The 25,345-nt window shown below is 38.2% G+C and overlaps 1 protein-coding gene across 1 annotated transcript in view; it reads left to right on the top strand.

The window, feature by feature from the left end:
* Positions 1-25,345, top strand: part of LOC137294606 (endothelial PAS domain-containing protein 1-like) — a 146,883-nt gene that overhangs the window by 109,139 nt on the left and 12,399 nt on the right. Inside the window, exons 5-9 of the mRNA XM_067825663.1 lie at positions 13,542-13,681; positions 14,876-14,978; positions 16,656-16,762; positions 18,731-18,915; positions 22,755-22,861. Of these exons, the coding sequence (XP_067681764.1) occupies positions 13,542-13,681; positions 14,876-14,978; positions 16,656-16,762; positions 18,731-18,915; positions 22,755-22,861 (642 nt within the window). The remainder of the gene's footprint in view (positions 1-13,541; positions 13,682-14,875; positions 14,979-16,655; positions 16,763-18,730; positions 18,916-22,754; positions 22,862-25,345) is intronic.

The raw sequence follows: 25,345 nt of genomic DNA, 5'->3' as shown, positions 1-25,345 counted from the left end.
GAAGGACCAGCACGTGGTCATCATTACAGCACTGTTTGATCCTTGACATCAGTCTCATTTGTTTTATCGTGGGTCTGTGGTAGTTAGTGATAAACATGTCTTATCATCTTATTGTCCAGGGAGTTATGAGTGTGCATCATTGACTAACAGTTCTTCATTTGTGTATCATACATGACCAGAGATAAGCCAGATTTTGTGTACCAAAAAAGCACTAGGTATTGATTATTATGTGTGAGTCTTTATTTTTTTTAATTCTGTCTTGCTACTTTTTATCATTTTACTAGATCTATGTTATATCATCTGATGGTATGGTATTGTGGGATTTGAATACTGTATATAAGAATGAGTTAGTGACTGTAGTTTGATGCCACTTATTTTATCTTTGTGGGAATTGAACCTGGGTCAATAAGAGAGCACTGTAACCATTAGGCTAGTCCATTACTCCAGCTATAGACCTGTGAAGGTCCGGGGTGAACATGGTCTTCAGCAACACATGCTTGCCATAAAAGGCGACTCATAAGAGGCAACTAACGGTTTAGACTGTCAGACTTGCTGACTTGGTTGACACATGTCATCGGTTCCCAATTCTGCAGATCGATGCTCATGATGTTGATCATTCCAGATTCAGTTATTTACAGACAGCTGCCATATAGCTGGAGTAGTGCTGTTTGTGGTGCAAAACTAAACTCACTCACTAAAGCTATATTTTGAACTGAATGATTGACGTAAGGAATAAATATGTAAGAGAATAAAATCTAGTACTTGGTGTGGTAAGCAACTGCTTTAACCAACAGACCACCATAGAATATAGATGTTTCTTGCTGACAGGGATGACAGACAGATTATCACTGATGAGAAAGAGATAGCAGAAAGATGCCATGATATATATATATACGTTATCACGCGAGAGCGTTTGGGGGATGGTTAATTATCCTAGAAATATAAATTGTATTTAACAGCCTTGGCTTCCTATCAGCTTTCAAGGAATTTTTGCAAGGTTCAAACTTCAATATTTTTGTGAGTTATGGAGTTATGCTGTGAAAGTACCTAAAGATAATGTATAATTCCATAAATGCAACAAAATATTGAAGTAGTTTTTATAGAGATATGTCAATATTAATAACTAAAAGACTGCCTATTTAATCAATAATGTGAAAAAAATACTAGGTAACCATATGAAATCAGTGACACTATTGACCGCAGTATTGCAACACAAAGCACGGTCACATCTAATTTATTTATCACAAATTACATCCCATTTTCACCTACTCTTTGCCTGGTGAAATTCAATATTTCACTCAAGTTCCCCATTGGGTATTCCTTAAACACAAGGCAGCAATAATTCTCTGTGGTGTAGCTTTATTGCTTGAGAAAAGTAATTTGAATTTTAACTACATGACCGTAGCCTGAGATGTAAATTTTGGAAGACGTTTCACGACTCCGATCATCTTGTGGTACTCGACAGAGTCTTGATAATCCTCACAGGGTTGCACGAGAACAGTTCCTTGATATTGATAAATTTAAACCACAAGCTGAAAATAGTTCAAAGACTTGGTGTGGTAAAATTGAGCTGTACTGGGTTATTAACTGATTGATTCAAGCACAAGTGTTAAGGTTTTCGGTGTTGATTTGGATTTCATTCCTCTTTAGCCTGTGTGCGAGACTGCCACAGTGTTGGATATCGTGGCGTGAAAGTGTACAAGAGTGACTCCTGGCTCCAGGATGTATTGATAGGGTGATGAAGCACCTTCTCTATGGCCATTAATTCTGGAGTGATTATGTCCAACATGATAGATGCATTACGAGTACATTACACGCTCTTAAGCCAGTGGTTGTGTCAAAAAGTTGAAATTACATCCATATTAAGAAAAGCTTTGGAGTCTCTGATACGAAGATATTTTAATGTTTTCTTTTTGTCGTTTAAGAAAAACAAGCACGTACAATCTCATTTCAAAATTAGACTGGCTTTAGAATTGTAAATTTGGTTTTTGTTTTGTATTAGAAATTAGGGAAGTGTATTTGGTTGGATTTGCCACAAGTAAACCATGGGTGATATAGAAAGTATGGATTCAGATTCATGTGGAGTTCTGAATTAGAAATTAAGTCAAGCTGTCCTTGCTTAAGTATCAAAAAATAAAAGTTAGGGAGCGGGTATTTTAAACTAGAAACTTGTCCCCAATTGCTTTCACATTTCTGAATAAAATATGTTTAAATCAAATCAGATACAAATAATGCAACTGAAAGTATCCCAAAGAATAACAAGTATTCTTGTTTTACCCTATAAATAATTGGTGACCGGACTGATCACAGTGTCTCAAATATGTTGCTAGAGCTTACTGAAACAAATGATGAAACTGTGAAACTGTTATGGATTATGGCTTAGTGGTGTGCTATCATGCTTAGATTGTATTATCTTAACCCAATAATGTGTCATCGTATTCTTACTGTGTGTTATCATAGTCTAATTGTGTGTTATGGGTGATGGGCCTCCTTTCACAGAGTTCTAAGGTGATTGTAAGTCACTAAGGTAACCTTAGTGCAATGCTAAAGAATGGGAGTTAAGGTTAACCTTAGTGAAGGTTGCTTCGTGAAAGGAGCCCCTGGTGTGTTATCATTACTTTTTCCTGCGTTATCATATGATGATTGTGTGGTAATATGCTGTGATAGTGTGTTGTCATACCCATATTCTGTGTCATCATATCCTGATGATATGTTTAGTATATTCTGATAGTGTGTTATCACAATCTTATTGAGTATCTTACCCTGGCTATATATTGTCATTATTTGGTGTTGTACAGTAATACTATATTGTCTAACGCATGTCCTGTGTTATCACATGCTTATTCTGTGTTATCACACCCTGATCATATGTTATCTTACTCTTAGTCTATGTATGATGGTTTGTTATCACAGGATGATGGTGTGTTGTCATACCCTGGTCAAGTCAGATTCTGTTCACTCCATCAGCAACTTGTTTGCCGAGCCAGTTGAATATCAGCCAGATGTCTAGGTTGAGCACAGAATATTGCTGACTCAGGACATATTGTAAAACATGAGCAGAGTTCCCATTTGTTGATTAACTTTGGGCCATTATTCCTTTTTAACTTTTTCAATTGTGTTTTCATCACATTAACACGTCCAACTCTGCAAGGCTATATCTGAGGCATTGTTGAATGTGTTATTTCATATTCAGTACATGCTTAGGATTGATTACAGATGGAAGATGAAGTGTGACACTTCACAGGTAGACAGTGCAGATCAAACAATAACCATTCAACCCCACAAATACATGTGAATAAAACATCAAACAAATCCTGCCCCAGTGATGGTCTCTCAGCACTTCCCAGCATGCAGTATGAATGACGAGGATGGCTTCATCTGGCATCCCGTTGAACAAAATATAATGTGCCTGAACTTGTAATTATATTAGAATCAAGATTTCATTTGTGGAGATGAGGTTTTGCCAGATTGGTTGTCTGAAGTTTCTTGTTACAGGTTCTTGTTTGTGTGAAAACAACTGAACGATAAATATGAATTCAGCTGATGCAGAAAAATAGAAGCATTCATATCCAAAAAGATTTATCAATGTTTACTTTAACTCAAAGTTAAATGACAAAGTTGTCCTTGTTTTAGATGTTTTCTCATTGTGACGGGTTTTTGGGGCGCCTTGATTAAATACATTTTGGCAAGCGACAAATGTTTTGTCAGTTCAGCGTGAGAGCCTGTAACAGCAAGTCCAAGTTCAGCCGTTTGTGTTGGCAAACAGTATTATGCAATCATGAAGACTACGGATGTGTAGCCTGTTAAATCATGCAGGATTGCACAATGTGATGATTCAGAACTGCGCAAATGCAACAAGGCTGAGTTGCATATGACATGACTCATCTGTCATCGTGTGTGTTGACAAACATCCTATTCTGAAATCAGTACTTAAGAATTCAGAGCACTTTATACATTTCTTTCATAATTACATACAGAGCATCCACAGCAGCTGAGATAATGAGGTGCACGACAATACCTTCTGCATCAAAGTGTCTGTATCACTGTCTCTCCATAGAGCTGTGAAGGCAAGGGGAGACAGACATCCAGTGTGCTGTCTCCCCATAGAGCTGTAAAGGCATGGGAGACTGAGATCCAGTGTGCTGTCTCCCCATAGAGCTGTAAAGGCAAGGGAGACAGACATCCAGTGTGCTGTCTCTCCATAGAGCTGTGATGGCTAGGGAGACAGACATCCAGTGTGCTGTCTCCCCATAGAGCTGTGAAGGCAAGGGAGACAGACATCCAGTGTGCTGTCTCTCCATAAAGCTGTGAAGGCAAGGGAGACAGACATCCAGTGTGCTGTCTCCCCATAGAGCTGTGAAGGCAAGGGAGACAGACATCCAGTGTGCTGTTTTTCCTTAGAGCTGTGAAGGCAAGGGAGACAGACATCCAGTGTGCTGTTTTTCCTTAGAGCTGTGAAGGCAAGGGAGACAGACATCCAGTGTGCTGTCTCCCCATAGAGCTGTGAAGGCAAGGGAGACAGACATCCAGTGTGCTGTCTCCCCATAGAGCTGTGAAGGCAAGGGGAGACAGACATCCAGTGTAAGCAAAGGATAGATACATAAATGGAAATAATTATCATGTTTTGGGGATATTTTAGCAATTTAATTTGACCTATGTACATGTTTGAAGCAGAATAAAAATGATGCAATATTTTGAATAGAATGTTTAAGATGTGACAGATCATCACATGGCAACCTGTGAAGAAGATCTGCATTAGAATTGATCTTCAGCAACCTGTGCTTGTATGAAGAGGTGTCTGGTGACGGGATCTGGTGGTCAAGCTTGCTGACTTGGTTGACACATGTCATCATATCACAGTTGCATAGATCAATGCTCATGTTGTTAATCACTGGATTGTCCTCCCGGTACTGATTGCTGAGGTACTTGCCTGGCTGCATGGGATATTGAGTTGGGGAATGATGTAGGTTGTCTTTAAAATTATGGCACAGTTGGTTGCCAGTACAGGCTACCATATCAGAATCTATTTTTTTAAAACAAAACATTTATCTTTGGTTTTGACAGCATCTGGTTAATTATCCATGAGTTAGCATATTGATGACAGGGTCTTGCAGTGATTACAGTTCTTGAAGTCTTATTATACAACACTACATCCTTGTCAGTTCCTGCTGTTAGAAATTTGAATCACAATTGTTCAAAACCCTGTCATTACAAGCTCACTGATGGAAGGCTACAGCAAAAGGCACTGTAATTGTATCAGGTTGAATCTGGAACATGGACACAAGTCTCTTGTAACAGGCAATCAGAAATAGGACGTGGAAGAAGTTGTGCAGGCACTGTCTAACAAACCGATGTTAAAATTTCCAGAGCTCAACTGTTCTTATTCCACTAAATGTCATGCCTTTCTTAAGTCTGTTTCAAACCTATGGGATTAACAAACTCTTCAAAACTAAACAATAAAGTTTATTGCTGTGACTATTGTGAATCAGTGTTGAAATTTAGGAGTTATAGTTGTTTAAGTACTTTGAAGATCTGATCTGATCTTGGTAGGGCTGAAATGTTATACGGCAGTATTTTGTTTTCGGTTCATTACAGCAAGATTCACTTTGAAAATATGATACATTCGGTTTTCATACAGAAAATGTCATTGTGCTCACCTTATGCATATTATTTTTCGAATGTCATCACAAATATTTTATGTAATTTAATTCTAGATGACGTTGCCTCCATTTCTGACATATCTGTGACACTATTGCCAACAACTCATGATATTTTGATTGGATGAACAAGTTTGTGTGAAGGCTCTTTCATCTGGGTCCCATTTCCAAGAACATTTGTTCCCAAAACTCCCAAACCAACAGTGCCTTTCCAGGCTTACTGACTTGACTGACACATGCCATCATATGACAATTGCAGTGATCAATGTTCATGTTGCTAATCACTGGATTTTCACTAGTCTAGACTGGATTTTTACAGACTGCTGCAATAAGCTGGAATATTGCTGAGTGCATAGTTAACCATCCAATCAATTAATCTTATTCCCCATACTGATAGCTGTATGCAGGAACAGACGTCACAGGTCTTCCTGGAGATTTGGGATAATCTTTTGAATGTTCCTGAAAGTTGGATCAATTTGTTGCAAATGTAATTTAGGTATTTGTCAAAGGATGCGCCTTATAACCAAACAGGGTGGTGAAAAAACCTTGTAAGATATGACAAGGTTAATTTTCAGCACAGTCAGCACATATCAACAATGAGGTGTTTTTGTCATAGCTTGTCAAAGAATCTGGGAGTTTGTATTTTTAAGTAAGAACAGGGAGACTGATGGACTGATGATTTAAGATTGTTTTGTTCTTATTTTTGTTTTGATAATGACAGGTTGGACTTTGTTGAAAATAAGGTTAAAGCTGGTTTTTGGAGTATAACTCCCAAATTGTATAATATTTCTTTCTGAACTTGCTATAGATGAGTCTAGTATTGGATTGGTGACTTATGATGATATGAGTGTTGTTTGTTGTTCTTTAGCACCACAATCAGCAACGTTCCATGTACATGATAGGAATCTGTAGGCAATGGTGATTGATCCTGTTAGTTGCCTCTCACAACAAGCATCGGTTGCTGAAGACCAGTTCAAACATGGGTCATTTGTGAATGACCAAATACTGAACAGCATTAATTATTTCACCAGACTTGGAGGATATATTGTCCCCTATGTCAGTGAAACAGCACAGGGTGCACAACTTTGTAGATCAAACAGTAAGGTAGCCCTGTACCAAAAAGTGTTCCTTATACTTATGTTCCTACTCCTTTACATTACCAAATACATACACAAACTGTAGCTTAAACAGAAGGCATTGAGACACATGCAAATGTAGCGAACTGATGCAGAAAATGCATATCTTGAATGTGTTGGTTGTTTATTTGATTGTTTATTTAATTCTTCACTCAGCAATATTACACCTAGATGGCAGTCTGTAAATAATTGTGTCTGAATCTGACAATCCAGTGTTCAACAGCATGAGCATCCATCTACGCAGTTTGGATATGATGACATGCACCAACCAAGTCAAAAAGACTGTTGACTGATGTTTTTACAAAGTTATCAATATCTAAATTATCACATTATGTGGATATGAAGGTACGTTAGTTCAACACTGACTCATGTGTTTGCACAGTCAGCAATATTTCAAAATATCTCTATGCTACTGGGAACCAATGACATATGTCAACCAAGTCAGTGAGCCTGACCACCCAATCCCGTTAGTCTCCTCTTACAACAAGCATGGGTTACTGTCAACCATTTCTAACCAGAATCTTCATGGGTGTCTTGAATCAATAGAGACACTTAATATTTATGTACCAAGAGCCTATCAAGAGCATCGAGAGTATTTACTATTTCATCCATCAATCAGCACCTCTGTCCACATGATCACTGAGACTGTCGTGTCTCTGAAGTAATTATCAAGACCTACAGTACACTGTCCCCTTTCATTAGTTTACAAGATCCTGCTATTGCCCGCAAGATCTCTTCAACTTAATTATTGGAGGTCATTTTGAGAGTCAGGGCAAAATTCTTATTCACTAAGATCATCTTGTGGAATGAGACTCAGGGGTGAGAGAGCCAATGAGTGTTTGTTTGTGAGAAATCTTATATTAAATCCCTTGACACCTCCACAGAATGCTCATTATACAACAGTGAAAGCTGTGTACGTATTAGTCTTACAAAGGATGCGGTGGGGTAGCCCAGTGGTTAAAGCATTGACTCGTCATGCCAAAAACACTGGTTCATTTCCCCACATTTGCACAATATGTGTAGCCCATTTCTGGAGAGGCCCCATGATGCAGCATTAATATTGCTAAAAGCAACACAAAACCATACTCAGTCACTAATTCACTTACAGAGACATATTGCCAAGGTTTAGCTCAAATATTTTGAAGTGTTCCAATACATAAAGAGAAATTGTAGGAATACTGTTCAATTCAATTCAATTCTTTATTGCATGAAGGGCCATAGGCCCATATATAAAAGAGATACATCTTGCCAATGATATATATAATCAACTTTCTAACTAATTAATTCTTTTCTTAACAAAAATGCCTTGCAGATAAATGGGGCTTCTTTGTGTTGTTTGGGGTATTTTTTGCCTGAAAGTAGGGAAGACAAACGTTTAACACGATTTGAGATAGATACAAATAAACATAAAATGGAATCATCATTAATGTAACAGAATGGACATAATCTTTGTATGTTTTAACATAGAAACATTTTCCACAGTTGGTTAAGACTTGAATGCCATTCCTGCTTAAACTTATCAATAGTCCACATACGAAACTATCTTATAAACCTATTTATGTCTGTGTGAAAAATTATATGAACAATTTGGTTTTGTATTTCCATTATGTGTGATACAGCAAAAGCACTGTAATTATCTCAGGTTGAATCTGGAACACGGACACAAGTCTCTTGTAACAGGCAATCAGAAATTGGGAGTGGAAGAAGTTGTGCAGGCGCTGTCTAACAAACCGATGTTACAATTTCCAGAGCTCAACTGTTCTTATTCCACTAAATGTCAATGCCATGCCTTTCTTAAGTCTGTTTCAAACCTATGGGATTAACAAACTCTTCAAAACTTAACAAAAGTAGTTTAGTGTTATGACTATTGTGAAAATTTACAAGAAATACAGAAAATGTCATCTTATTCACCTTATGCATATTATTTATCGAATGTCATCACAAATATTTTATGTAGTTTAATTCAGATGACATCTCTGACATATCTGTGACACTGTTGTCAACAACTCATGATATTTTGGATGAACAAGTTTGTGTGAAGGCTTTCATCTGGGTCCCATTTCCAAGAACATGTCTTCCCGGAACTTTAACCAAACTGACAGTGCCTCTCCATGAGAGAGTTCATCCTATCAAATTTGATTGTTGATGAACAGAACCAAGATATACAGATTGTTGATGAATAGAACCAAGAACTGTATATCACGGCATGTACCAAACCGTGACATGGTGTACCATTGCACCCCTAGAACTTGGTCTTCAGCAACTTGTGCTCGTTGCTAGTGGCAACTAATGGAATCTGGTTTTGTGTTTCTGTTATGTGTGATAGTACTTGTTTTTAACACTGTCTCTCATCTAAATCCTCTTTTAAATAGTAGTATCAAGTCTTGTAAATATTTCTCATCTGTCAAGTCAAGATTTGTTCAACTGTGTAGTTTTTTTTTCGTTTATTTTTTAAGGAAATTCTTGTAATTATATCAAGACACTGCTTAAATCCACTGTGAAAAAGTCAAATTTTTAATCAGCAGACTTCATCTGAATTTAAAATATCATGCTGTCTTGTTTACAACACTTTAGATTGTAACAGCTTTTGTAAGTTTATCCTGACCTTATTATAATTAGGCCTTGTTTGACATTTCCTGGTGTGGATTTCATGGTAGTTAGATCAGATTTTAAATGGGAAAAGTTAAGTCTATGCCGAAAGTAAATGCTATTATTCAAATGCTGATATATCATACTATGTCAGGATGATGCAAGTCTGTATTTGTGTTTTTGTTTTATATAGCTGTCTCAAGTTTTTAAGACAGGGCAATACAAATAAAATAACCTTAGATTAACATATTAGTCACCTACCTATGACAAGCCAGGAAACTTGGACTGTCTGATAAACACATTGACAGCTCCTAGCTGCCACAGTTTTGGAGACTGGTACCATCCAATATGCACATATGTGCCTTACCTCCAGCTATGTCAAGACTGGGTTCGGGGCCCATTTGACTGACACATTGGCAGCCCCTAGCTGAGAGAATCATGAAAACTGTTATCATCTGATCTACAAGACTGTGCCCCTGGCTGCTCCAAGCATGTATACTAGGACCACCTAATCGACATATTGTGCCCTGCCTATAACAAACCTTGAGTCTCTGACTGATCCACATGTATGTGCCCTACATATAACAAGCCGAGAGACTCTGACTGATCCACATATAGGTGCCCTACCTATAACAAACCTGGAGACTGTGACTGATCCACACATAGGTGCCCTACCTAGAACAAACCTGGAGACTCTGACTGATCCACATCTAGGTGCCCTACTTATAACAAACCTGGAGACTCTACCCATCTGGTCCACATATATGTGCCCTACCTCTAACAAACCTGGAGAGACTGACTGATCCACTTATAGGTGCCCTACCTGCAACAAACCTTGAGACTCTGACTGATCCACATATAGGTGCCCTACCTACAACAAACCTGGAGACTCTGACTGATCCACATCTAGGTGCCCTACCTACAACAAACCTGGAGACTCTGCCCATCTGATCCACATATATGTGCCCTACCTACAACAAACCTGGAGACTCTGCCCATCTGATCCACATATATGTGCCCTACCTACAACAAACCTTGAGACTCTGACTGATCCACATATATGTGCCCTACCTATAACAAACCTGGAGACTCTACCCATCTGATCCACATATATGTGCCCTACCTACAACAAACCTGGAGACTCTGACTGATCCACATGTATGTGCCCTACCTACAACAAACCTTGCGACTCTGACTGATCCACACCGGGTATGAAAACCATTAAAACTGAGTAGGGTTTGACACTGTTTTAAGCAGTTATCCAATTGTACCATGATGTGTTGGCATAATCTATAAGGGAAGTCCAAAAGTGATCCATTCTCTGACATTCATCATTTGGACAATCACATTAGCATGGATCTGACACTGACAAGTCTGGACACATTACTGAGTGTGTGCTCAAGGACACGATTACGTGCAGCAAGTCATAGTGCCTTTTCCCTCCCGTCCACCTGTGTCCATTATGAATACTAACACCACCAGACTTGTAGAATATATTCTCGACCTGAATCCCCACTTAGTGCTAAGATACAGTGCAAAGTCAAATATGCAAAACAAGTTTACTTTCAAAACTTTGAGTAAAGGCTCCCCATGCTTGAGGTCATTCATCCCATCAGCCTTTGCATGGACATGGATGTGTACAGCGTCATGTGACATGTACTGATTTCATGAACCCATACATTATGGGGAAAAAGCTGCAGGATACATGTTCCTCATATTACAGAACTGACATCCATGATTATCTTGCCTTGAATGTCTTCTTCTGGCTGGCTGAGGCAATCAGTGTATCCTGCTTACAAGCGAGGAACATATCTTATGTTACCCGATGGAAATGCGAAACTCGTTTGTTACTTTGTGTTTGTAGTGTTTGACCTGTTACCTAACTCCGGTACTCCTTATTGTGCATTGTGTGTAGAAGTTATGGCAGTGATTACATATCTGTTAAATGATCACAAGAGAGAGTAAGATTGTCCTGCTGCACTGTTACGTTTTGTCTTGTTTGTTGTTTAACACTGCTCTCAGCAATATTTCAGCTATATGGCAGCAGTGTGTATATAATCAAGTTTGCACCAGACATGCCAGTGATCAAAAGCATGAGCATTGATCTACGCAGTTGGGATGCATTGATGTTATTATAGGATATTTATATAGTACACATATCCAGGCCACTATTGCTTTCACAAGGCGCCAGTATTTGTTTCCCTCGATCACTGGATATCCGTTTTCGTCACATCGTGACTCCCTGGGCATTATACAACTCTTGCTGCCACTATGCGCACTGAGTTTATTGTGGCTCTCTCATCCTAACCAGGTACCCAATTCACAGCTGGTTGGACAGGGACACGTGGTCACAGTACTTTCTCCAAGTTTACTGCACATTGCTGTCCTGCAACTAGGTGTATGCACGTATTCATGTGGCCACCATCTGGTCATATTTTAAGTGCACAGTGTTGTGTATGGCACACAAGGAGTTATGACAACGAGGAGTCTGCACACAAAGTTGACTCCAAAGTTTTTACACCCGGTCACAGGTGGGCTCAATCCTGACACCTCAACCTCACTGAATCACAAGTCTGGCGCTTTAACCAACTCGCCCTTTGCGCGTCAACCAAATTGTGTTAACCAAGTCAGCAAGCCTGGCCACCTGATCCCCATAGACACCTGTTACAACAAGCATTGGTTACTGAAGATCAATTTTAAGTTGGATCTTCACGGATCTACTGTTAGGTAACACAGTGTCATAATGATAAGCCCATACATCTTCCAACAAGCACCTTGTCTGAGAGAATGATTTGTTCTAAACCTTTAATTTGCTGTATTATTGCTCATGTTTGTGCAAGGTGGTGTGTTATAGTATTGCCACGGGAAGTAATAATTTTTAAAGCAAATTAAATATTTAGAATTGCTGTATTACTTGTTACAAACGCTGTTTCCAAGGTGGGTCATTCTTCCTTTATTATCGTCTGATTCTTGATTACACAAATCCTGAAGCAGAATTCCTAGGCAGGAAACTCCATTTTGTGTGTCCTCAAGTGGTTTGACATGACGTCTGGAACTTGGTGTCTACAGGTGATGACCCTATCGACACATACAGCATCACGACTACACTGACAGTGGCTCCTTGCTACTGTATAAGTCTCTGTTTATCGATGAATAATTTGTCTCGCTCCCTTGAACTGTGATTAATGAGAGTCATTTGCATTGTTTGTGGACTGATATGGCGCCATCATCAATCTATTAACCAATATTGTTTCCTGTGTCCAAGTCCACTGGCCATAATTGTCTCTTGACGTCATTTTGTAGGTTGTAGTGCAAGTATGTGGATACTGAATAAAAAAATGTTTCAATCTGTAGGAGATGTATCCTCGTTATTGATGCCTTTAAAAATGTTGCTATTAATATGTTCTTCCAGTCAGTCTTGAACTTGTACTCTGAATAATGGCTACGGATATTGTATTTGTCTTGAATATAAAAGTATTTTAGCCCCTGAGAAATATTTAGATTGCATTATTGACATAGGAGTATACTAGTATTTGCATTATTGACATAGGAGTATACTAGTATTTGCATTATTGACATAGGAGTATACTAGTATTTGCATTATTGACATAGGAGTATACTAGTATTTGCATTATTGACATAGGAGTATACTAGTATTTGCATTATTGACATAGGAGTATACTAGTATTTGCAAAGTTCAGATGTTGCTTATTAAGATTGAAATATAATGAAGGGAGATAATTAGGAATAGACAAATCTGAATGTTTGTGTCCATATTGTAAAGTAGCTACTGAAGATGAGTACCATTTTTTTTATTCATTTGTACATCATATAGCATGCTGCAAATTAAATACTTTCCTTACATATATGTCAAAATCCAAACATGTACAAACTTAGATCTTTTCTATCAACAGATAGTGTAGTAGTTTTAAAAAGCTTAAGTAAATTCTTACGGCATGCTGATAAATTAAGAGAGAGTGTAAAATCTATGTTTTGCAAACTAAAGCAATGCTGCAATCTATCTCTTGTATACATAACTGTATGTATTTTGCATTGTATAGGGCCTTAGGCCTTCATACAGGAAATAACAGATGACTTGAATTGACTGAATGCACTTTCTGACATAGTACATATTTCAAATAAGTAATATCTTTTGCAGGACTTCATGCTTCCCAACCACAGATTGAAGAAGGGCAGTTGATGTTAGAAACACTCCAGGGCTTTGTCATGTTTGTCAAGAAGAATGGTACAATACTATATGTGTCTGACACTGTAGAGCAACACCTGGGTTATAAACAGGTGAGTGTTAAATCAGATATATGTTTCAAGATTCAGTGTTTCTTAAGCACATCAGCATAAAGTTAACTTATGTCAGAAATAAGAGGTCTATTGATTCAATGCCAGATTCCATTCATCAAAATGCTAATGGTGTCGACATTATTACCCCACCTGTTGGATGAATGTACACTGGAGCCTGAGGAGCATACAAGCCATGCCTCAGTAGTTACAAGGTTTACAATCACATTCCTATCCCACCAGGTACCCATTCAGTGCTGAGTAAACAGAGACATTATAAGTTGTTCACTGGTCCATCGGGACTCATGGGTTGATGTTCATGTTCTCTGATCCTTGGGGCCGATGATGGGTTTATGTACCCTCAATATTTGTTTATGATTCCTGAGCCTGAAAGGCATTTTGTACTGTCATTGCAGTGATGATGAAATAATCTGTTTCCAAGCTTAACCAGTTCTACAGCCAATACAAAAGTGTGTGAGCGAGTTTGGTTTTACACTTCTTCTAGCAATATTCCAGCAATATCACAACAGGGGACACCAGAAATGGGTTTTACACATTGTACCCATGTGGGGAATTGAACCTTTGGTGACATGCAAGAACCCTTTGCAACTAGGAAACCCCACTACCCCTGATACTTGTGTGACCATCATCATATAGTTTGAACCCTTGGCATCATGTATCAAGTGAAATGATCAGAATCAGTTATGTCCTTATGATTATCTCATCCATAAGGGGGTGGGTAGTGTGTCCAAAACAAGCTCTGTCAGTAAACTTAAAGGGAGAGAGTCACTTTAAAATGCGATTGTAGTTTCAAATTGCTATTTTATGCACTTTAATGTATAAGTTTGATTTCACCTCAAACACACAACATGTTTCCTGCATATTTTGTTTTCTGAAGTTTGTGATGCATTTATTGCAGATTTTGCATTTCTTGGAGCTAACCAAGATGAAAGGTCAAACAAAATAAGGATCATGAGGCTGGAACACAGCAAACCAATTTGTTTTAGGTTGACAGATATTATGTTGAAAAATAAAACACAATAACAACTGCATTCATATCATTGTCCGAGTGAGGCTCAATGCGTTTTGATATCCCCTCATACACAGAGGAGGATGATGTAGGGACTGCTTTAGTGAAGAGAGATTTGTTTTACAACAGTACACATACTATTCCTAAAATACATCTGTATTCTTCAGGAAAACCTCTTGGGAACATCTGTTATCCATATCATCCACCCTGAGGATATGACAGAGTTGTCAAAGCAGTTCAAGATCTCTATATCCAACAAAACAAGTGATGGTAAGAAAGACATATGTTTGGATGTGTTATGTATATTTCACCTCCTAGACATTGTATAAAAACACAATGAAAATTCAAAATAAATTTTGGACACAAGCTATGCTTTGAAATTTGATGCAGTGTAACGATATATTAGATGCGCAAGCATGTGTGGTACTGATTATCATATGGTGAGTCTTAGAATATACTACCCATCAAAATTTTTAATGAGACTCTCTAGTGTAAATGTAGCCACTTACTTCGGTCAGCTGGTCAAATGTAGATTTTGTACAATGTCAATACTGTTTAAAGGTACTGTTTACCACATGAACTGATGTTTGATAAAACAAATCCGTATTGTTGACAAGATAATTGCCATGAGTTCAACTAATGATGAAACTCGGTAAAAGTGCAGCTGGTCACATGCTTTTTCGCAATTTGATGCATGGCCCTTTCGTAATTCATCTACACAAGGTCTAAATTTGTTTCTGAGAAATTCATCTTCGATGTAACCATACATATATACAGTGAGTGTTTTAACCCATTCAGCACCAAAGGCCGGTAAACCGGCCAAGACGTCATGAGTCCCCAGACACCGTAGGTCGGTATGCCTGCCATGCAGTAGTCGCATCAAAATGGTATATGATTTTGGAACCTAACTAACGTATGATTCTTTTTTCAACTCTATCACTTTTCACAATGTCTAAAAACACTTACCAAATTTCAAAGGATCATATATTATCAACAGAATTAGAATTGTAAACTATTTTTTGCTATGTTTTTATGAAAACATAATTCTGGGACAACATGCTTCGGCAACAGGTTGTCAGAGAGTAAAATGACAATGTTTCGACTTGATAATTAAACAAATTGAAGAACCTGAAAAATAAAATCAATAACAGTACTCATAACAGTTGGCAAACGTACATAATAAGTTACCATTTCCATCTTTTTTGAGCGATTGTGTAATGTAATTCAAGTGACATATCGGCTTCTGTTGCCTTGAACATTGCACTCGGACACGATGTTTAATGCTAAAATATATACATGAAGCATTTTTGTCACCAGTCCTAACCTTACATGATGTGTCCACTAAGTTCCATAGTATACGTATAGGTAGCGATTTTTGCATAACACAATCAGAATAGTGTGATTTTACCTAAAACTTTCATCTAAATCTAGAAGTTTTCATTTAGGAGGTTGGTATTTGCTGTCTTAGGTCACATATACGATTTTGACAAGTCACACTCCTCATAGCAGAATATGTCCAAAAGCATCATAAGAAACCAGTCTTTATCCAAAAAATTGCTTCTTACAACTGTCTAATTGCTCTTGGCAAGGGTACAGTGGAAATGTTGATGCTCAGAGCTTTCAAACGATACCCGCCATCAAATGAATTCTCACATGTCACTCATACGAAGCTTCCAAAATGGATGTATTTCCTATTTACATTCCATATTCATTAACCGTAGGATTATACCTTTCAAATGATGTATGACTTGTAGTTATAATAATAATTTATGAGCTGATATTTTCCTAGATAAGCATAGACTTCATCTATGACCTGAGAGTCTCTGGGAACTTGGTGTCATGGCAGTGCCTCTTGTTTTGAAAGAGTTAAGTGAGTGAAAGCTTTTCATGGGTAGTATATTCTGTGTGAAGAATCAAATCAACTTTTTCATTTTCCTTGCAATTCAGCTTCTGCAAATGCCCGGGATATTCTCCAGACAGAACAGAAATGCTCTTTCCTCGTACGGATGAAGTTTTCTAGGAATGATGATAGGAGTCGTCAAACAGGTTTCATGGTAAGTTTGTTTTAAGTATTAAGATGAAGGCATTGTGACATATAGCAATTATCACCCAAAAGTAATAGTCTGTTTTTATGACGGTCATATTGGGCACATTGCCTGCTCAACACACTAAGTACATTACTATCCCTTATATATATACACGTCATAGGACCCAGTTGTACTCTCTGATCCTTCTGCAACTCCCAATGGAGTATACAGCTACGTTAGGTGCAATGCACCAAACACTCACATTGCTAACACATCCTCACAGGTACCCATTTTACAGCTGGTTGAACCCATGAAGGTCCCAGGGTAGAACAGGCCTTCAGCAACCCATGCTTACCATAAAAGGTGAATGTGCTTGTCATAAGAGGCGACTAACGGGATCAGGTGGTCAATCTCACTGACTTGGTTGACACGTCATCAGTTCCCAAATGCCCAGATCGATGTTCGTTTTGCTGATCACTTGATTGTCTGGTCCAGACTTGATTATTTACAGACCGCTGCCATATAGCTGGAATATTGCTGAGTGTGGCGTAAAACTAAACTCACTCGCTCGCTCCTTCTCTCACTCACTCACTCACTCACTCACTCACAGCTGGGTGAACTGAGACAATGTGGATCTAAGTATCTTGTGCAAGATACAAATGTGCCCATCTTGGGACCCGAGCATAGATAGGTGCCTCCAATAGGAATTTAACCCAGGCCTTCAGCATGATAGGCAGGTGCCTTACCACTGTACTATTACACTCCACAAATTTCCTTGTCATCCAAAACACATTAACCCCCAAGACACACAAATCATGCACAACCCACTGCCATCCAATGAACACACACTCTCTCACTTTCTATCTGTCTCTCTCACACCCACACCTTGCCACACTATCAAACTAGCAACACACAAAAGACAAACTACTACCCCTGGCCTTGTCAATATTGTTCCTTTTGCAATATGGATTCAAGATACTGGTTTATGCAAGAAGAATCACAAGTTAGATGGATGTGTGTATGTATAAGAAATCTGAGATTGTTTGTTTGGTAATCAATCTTGCACACAGCCACAACCTTATCCCAAGTTGTGTGACTTGCTTGATGGTGTATGTGCCGTAACAAATGCCTTCTTCCATATGCAGTTAACCTTTGCCCCAACAGGGGGCGCTCAGTGTAATCAAATCAGTATTTTCCCCTAGCTGATACACCCCCACCCCCCAGGTGACTTGCATCCAGTTGTTACACATGTTACAGACCCATAAGCATCTCCACTGGCTTTCTTCATCATTTCAAAGATAAAGAGACGGAAATAAAACCGGAATGTATTTAAACACAAACAAATCGAATATGACTTTCTTTAGGATAAAGTGTGAGAATGTTAAACATGGCTCTGTAAGGTGGTTCTCTAGAGGATGGATTTATTGACTTGGAGCAGCTGAAATGTTTGCAGGTGGGTTTGCAGAGGAGCCATGTTGTTGATAGTTATGGAACTTGTAATATGAAGCTTTTCTGGAAGGATCTTCATAAGAACTATTGATTTCCATTTTATTTGTTCTTTTTACATTATCTGTGATAGTCAGGGGACAGTTTGATGTATCTGTAAACTGTATGTTCTTTTCTATTTGTTCTTGATATATAGTCTGTTAAGTTGGAATATCTATAAAATATTTATTTTTCTTTATTTTTCTTTGTTATTAATCATCTTTGATGGACACATAATCTGAATCCCTGAAACAAACATATCCAAGAAAGTTCATGCAAGTCTATATTATGTAACAAGTCTAAATTTCCAACATTTATGAAAATGAACAAAGTCTCTGGGTATTTTCCTGTAAGATGTTCATTCCAGAGACTAGGTATTAGTCTAATGGGCTTTTGTAATTTCAAATGTCCATCAACAAATCCTTTTCTGTCTCTTTTTGACTAGCTATGTTTGACTTCAGTATATTATATGAATGATTTACAAACTGTATGTTTGTATTTGTTGTGTAGCTCGTGCAGTGGACGGGCCGGTTGAGATTGCGGCCCTCAAGGAAGGCATGTGGCTATGCCATCGAGGGCCTGGTGTGCATGTGTCAGCCCATACAGACAAACTCCATCCTGGAGATTAGGATGGGAGGAAGCATGTTCATCAGTAGACATGATCTTGGGATGAGGTTTACGTACTGTGATCCAAGGTACGTCAGCTCTTACTTCCCACTTCATTCATGGTGTTCATGTGACCCAGCACTCACTAACTCAATGTTTTTCTTCATGGTGAACTTGAGGCAGTTGGGTAGCCTAGTGTTTAAAGCGTTTGCTCATTATGCCGAGTACCCTGGTCTGATTCCCCATGTGACCTCATGTGAAGCCCATTTCTGGTGTTCCCCTCTGTGGTATTGCTGGAATATTGCTAAAAGCTGTGTGAAACTAAACTCACTCTCTCATTAAGAGCTTGATTTGGAAACAGTATGCAAAAAAAATGCTCGCTCGCTCACTCACTCACTCACTCACTCACTCACTCGCTGTCTCACTCTCACACTCACGCACTCACTCATTCACTCACTCCGATATTACAGCCAGTGATAACATTTATGAGTGAGATATTACGTCCTGAGTAGCAGGGATAATAATTCAGTGGATCCATATTCTATACATATATGGAACTTCAAACTAGTAGCATGAACATTGGGAAGGTTTCTGCCTGTAAACCTTGCTTCAGCTTTGACCTGATTAGACTAACCAAATTCAACATAATTATTTGAAGGCGGGGGCTGTGACTTTATATATTTTTTTAGCAGGGATTATGCTTTATCTGAAAAACACATGTTTGGTGTGTAAATAACCAGTTATCCTAGATCAGGTGACATGTCAGGCACACATCATGTATTTCAAACCCACATGAACCCTGCTGTCACAAACTTAGTTGTATTCAATATCTGGTTGCGTCACGCTTAGAGGCCACCTCAGCAAAATCTTACTAAACTTGTCAAACTGGATGCGTCAAGTTCTTGTTCCTCATCAACTCAATCTATGGTCCCAGCATCAAAAAAAGTTTTCCTTTTCCCTAATGAGTTAGGTCTAATTTTGTTGTAAAGTCCATGTATATGTTGTCAAAGGATCAAAGAGCCTCTAATCATCCCACATCTTAATAAAAATGGATTGGTTATTAACAGTAATGGCAGAGTAAGAACAGTTAATGTATGATGCAACAGATGGTGTTCATGCTATCAACCATCTGCTCTGAGTACAGCATATTATATATGTTGAGACAAATTACCAAAATTGTCAGTTGAAAGTTCTCTACCTCACTTAAGCATCTTTATGTAATCTCTAATTTAAACTAATTTAAACCCACCCCAACCCCCCCAATACACACATTGGCAGAAGTCTGTCATACAATCCCTAATCATATTATTTTCCATGTTGCCTAGCTTTATCTGTAATGCAAAATCCTATCTGGTTTCCTTAAGCTTAATTTCCCACCTCACTGGGCATCCTTTTCAAATTAAAAATTGTTTTTCTCACAGACTAAGCATTAATCTAACACAGCAGGTATAGACCCAAGTGAGCTGAATCAGTGTTAGAGCACCTGTCTGCAACAGGTGAACCAGAAAATGCTGGATGGTATTAAGGAGGCCATAAGGCAGGTTTTTGTCATTGTGTTTTCAATGGTAGATCAGTGTAGGGACATATTCTTGTCAGGTTTGTTTGCTGTTTACTCACCAACAAGCATCAAGGTAGTCAAGAAATCCTCCAATGTGTTTGTGTGTTCTTTTATTTTCTATGTCAATGATTGTTGTGTTTCTCTATACAAGTTGTCTTGTTGTCTTGATGTTCAGGTGTGTGTGTGTGTGCGGGCGTGCGTGCGTGAGAGAGAGAGAGAGAATATTTTGCTACTTAATGCATTGTGATTAAATGTTGACATGTGATTAGTTTTTAAGGTGAGTATATCTTGTATTTGAGTTAAGTCTGTCAGTGTGTGCAAGATGAAACCCTCATTTAGGTGTGTAGAATGAGTACGTTTTGTGTGTAAGAAGAGAACATTTTCTTGGTGTGTCTGTGTGAGACGAGTACAGTCAGGCCGCGATAATCCGGACACTTCTGTTTATCATCGGATAGTGAAACGTACAGACTACTGAAACGAACTTTTAAGAACACAACTACAGTAGAGTTACTTCAATTTGACATGGCAATACAAAATTATACGAACGTTTACAAGTTTCAAAAGACTTGTCTGGATAGATTTTTACAGGAAGTAAGCATGACAGGTATTACTCCAACTAACTAAAAGTGAGACCTACTAAATGATCAAAATCACAAACTAACGACATCTTCAACTCGGAAGTGTCACTTAACAATTACTACTGAATGGGGCTCATGGTGTGAAGGGATTATCCGAACCTTTTTGATGTACCGCCGGATTAATGAAGCAAAACTGTGTGTAATTAGCTAATCTGTTACCACTGATTAGCGACCGGATACGGAGAGTGAAGCACCGGATTACTGAATCAACAGATAATGAGTTTACATAGTAAACAAGATTGGTGACAGGTAGTTATTATTCGGATATTGCGGGAATCGGATTGTCGGGGTCCGAACTTACGCGGCCTGACTGTACATTTTCTCTGTGTGTGAGATGTGTACATTTTCCCTCCCCCCCTCTCTCTCTCTGTCTGTGTGTGTGTGTGTGTGTGAAAAAGATGAATACATTTTCTCTCTGTGTCTGTTTGTAAAGCTGAGGGAAACAAGACCCATGTACATCTCCATCATATGTGGCAGTCTTCACTAACATTACAGAAGAGATCTAGTGATAACATTTCGCTAGGGATGAGTCCAGACAAACAGACGTCATTTTCACACAATAGATCACCATATTACTTCCCCAACAATCACAGTAAATGTAACAATGCACAAACAGCAGACAGTAAATTAGTAGTTTCTTCACCCATCCAGACCTTCAGATATATGGCCAGAACACATGTATGAATCCATTCTTGCTTTCTAACATCGGCAAAACCCAGTCTACAATGTATTGTAATTACTCAGTCACATTTTTGTTTGTTCTTTGATGAGTTATCAGTCTGGGTGTAAATACACAGTCAGCAAGTTCCTGACAAGTGAAACTGCAAGGGGATATAAAACCAAATCCTGCTTCTAAAAATCAGTTTCTCTAGCTGTCAAGACACTGCTCCCAACAGAACTACTGATATTGAAACAAATGATATATATCAGGTGATGTTCCTTGCTATGAATAAACAGTTCTGCTCACTTCATGGCATATCTTAAGGTGTGGATGGGATTCTTGTAAGGAAACTCTGTGGCTTTTTAGGCCTTATGGAAAGAACATTTTATACAGATGATCAGATTTTGGGAAGGAGATATACATGACCATTGTAGCGGTGTTAGTTTAGTTCCATCTTTGTGGCAGCAGTCTGTAAATAATTGTGTCTGGACCAGACAATCCAGTGATCAACATCATGAGCATTGATCTATACCATTGGGATACTATGACATGTGTAATAACATGTAAGTTTGCCAGACCACCTGATCTTGTTAGTCGCCTCTTACGACAAGCCTGGGTGTCTGAAGATCAATTCTAGCTGGATCTTCACAGGCCAGAGTAGCTGAGAAACAAGAATTGTTCGATCAGAATGTGACCCGTATCTTAAAATGGTGGTCTGTGCCCCATGGACTAATTTAAAAAGTCCCAGGGTTTTTTGTTGTTTTTGATGTGGAAAATGAGTTCATTCTACTGTTGTGAATCATGTCTAAATATCAGGAATGATGCAGCAATCTGTATGTACAACGATCCAAAAATAGATTATTGTCTTATGGAATCAGCCTTTTGTCTTCATGGCGGAACATTGCTGTGGAAAGATGAAAGCTACGCTTCAGACAGTTTCAGGTTATTTTGGAAAAACACCTTGGTTTGGGTACTGAACAGCTGAAGTTGCGGTTTAATAATCACTGTATGTTGCTTGATTACTGATTTAATTTACTGGGCACATTCAGATTTGAAATATTTCTGTAACAGAATCATCACACTGATTGGTTACGAGCCAAGTGAAGTCATTGGCAAGACAGCCTACTACTTTCACAATCCCCTGGATGCCCCGAAAATCAGTGACTGTCACTCCAACCGTAAGTATTACTTTAGCCATTTGTCTGGTGTGTTGTTATTTTAGTTTTAAGGCTGAATAAATTTTCAACCAGCACATAAGAACCCAAAAATTTCTTTTGGCCATGGTGCATTATTTCTCTGAATGTCTAACCTGTACAAGGAACTACTATGTCTTTAAGGACTTGTGAGGTAGCCAAGTGGTTAAAGCGTTCACTCAATATGACAGACACCCAGGTTTGATTCCCAACATGGGTATAATGTGTGAAGCCCATTTCTGGTGTCCCCTGCTGTGATATTGCTAGAATATTGCTAAAAGCATCGTGAAAACCACTCACTCACTTGCTCATTTTATTTGCTCATTAATTTGTTTTAGAACTGGTTAAACATGGAAACAAATTATTTCCAGCCCTTTGCCTCTTCCTTCCTCTCCCCAATATCTAACTGGAAACCCCTGACTTCTCCAACCTGTGCTTGGTTGATTATATATCAGAAAAGAGTAAACATAAATGGCTGAAGTGATTGATTGGTCAAATGTGTAAATATTCAGAATGTCACAACAAGCAGATTGTTCACACTTTCAGTCTAAGACTTTGTCATATTTACACAAACTGAGAAAGGCTTGTGCAAAAAAGGAATAAATTTAGCAGAAATAAGAAACCATAAACCACATTTTGACTCATAAGCATCATATTTAATTCCGTTAGAGACTGACTATACAATTGATGTTGAGGTATATAAAAACCCTGATGTGTAAACTGTTTAAGTCTTCCACCTAGACTGGGAGTTGTCAAACCAGTCTGTGTGTAAAAATAATCCTACTACAGCCATCAGCTGTACCAAAATGCTACATATTTGATGATTTTGGTATCTTTATTTAAGTTTGCATCTAAAATAACACTGTTTTCACATTTATCATCAAAATTGTGTTCCACAGGAGATATCACTTATGTGAGATCATTTCTTCGAGGAGATATCTTTTGACAGTAGATTTGTATGATACCCTGACTTTGCTATGATGTCATGAGCTTGATGACATCACAATGCTATGACATCGCTGCTCTGCAAGTCTAATGGTAGTACAGTGTTGAGAGGTGTACGTTTTTTATTGTAAGCTAATGAAGAATGATTTTTTATGATAAATAGAATCTCATCCTTGTGTCTGATGATATCAATAATATCAACATTCATTGAGAAAGGTGAAAATATCCTCAGTAAGCCTCGGATATTTGTTACTTTATCAACTTGTGTCAATAGCCGTCTGTGTTTCCGCCATACTTTGTCCAGGCACATCTCCTTAACTATTTGTGAAAACTAAATCAAATTTCGTACACATGTCAAGCATGATCTTTAGATGTGCCTTTTGGGGATTAGACCCAGATATGAATTTTATTTTTTGCGGTTTCCATGGAAACATGACTAAGGCTGTGACTGAGGATGTCATCTTGTCCTGAGGAGATCTCCCAAACTTTTTGCTTTATCAGACTTGGTACACATGATTGTCATGTTCACCTTGATCTCTAGATGTGCCTTTTGGAGGGTTACACCAGTGTGTGAAATTTAATTTTTGTGGTTTCCATGACAAGAAGTTTCACTTTGAAATTGGTGATTGTGCTCTTTTCAAGAGCAGAACTCTTCACCAAACTTGGTATATAGATAGGTATATTGAAATTTCTAAATAAAATATATATTGCATTTCCATGGTAACAAGTTTGACCTTGATTAAATTTGGTGGTAGTGTTCTTTTCATGAGCAGATCTATAAAACTTTACACTGTGCCACATGCACACCAAAATATTGACATACTCTAATCATAATTTGTAGAAATACCCATGAAGGAGATATTTTGCCGTATGGAGTATATTGATGACTTTGTCTTCTTGTTGATATCAGTGGACACGTGGTTGAGATTCTCTATATATTATTCATGAAAAAAACCCAAAACAATCATTTTCTGGATGATTGCACCAAATTTGTTTGAGATGTTTTATGGGTGTGTAATGACCGAATCACTAGCAGATTGGGAGGAAATATATCAGTTTCATGATGTTACATATGGTAGTTGTCATCTCAGCTTGTAAAACAATACCTAGCAAAACAAGAGATACAATTGTGTCATGTGTCACTAATTTGTAATTTCTGTTTACCAGGTTTGTTAATGCTTGTTGTTGATACCTGAAATCACTGAAAAGATAAGATGTAGTTTCTTATCAATGCATCAAACTCAAAATAGTTTATTTCCAAGATACTGACTCTTCTTGATGGGTGTGTATATTACACTTATCTGCATACTTTACTCAAGAAAATATGCATTATCGTCTTCAATGAAAATAAGACAGCATGTGTTTTTCATTGTTGAAATCAGAGACCCTGTGGTGATGTATGGAAGGTGGGGCCCCCTAATAGGTATATTGTAGTCCGTGAAACTTGATCGGTTGTGAACAGGATGTTTAGATCCTATATACCTACCTTTGACATGTGAGATGAAGCGTATTCTGTGTACTCTG

This window comes from Haliotis asinina, chromosome 8 (genome assembly GCF_037392515.1).
Source record: "Haliotis asinina isolate JCU_RB_2024 chromosome 8, JCU_Hal_asi_v2, whole genome shotgun sequence".
In the NCBI taxonomy this organism is placed as follows: Eukaryota; Metazoa; Mollusca; class Gastropoda; order Lepetellida; family Haliotidae; genus Haliotis; species Haliotis asinina.
Note: the sequence above shows the minus strand (reverse complement) of the source record. Positions and strands in the feature narration are given on the sequence as shown.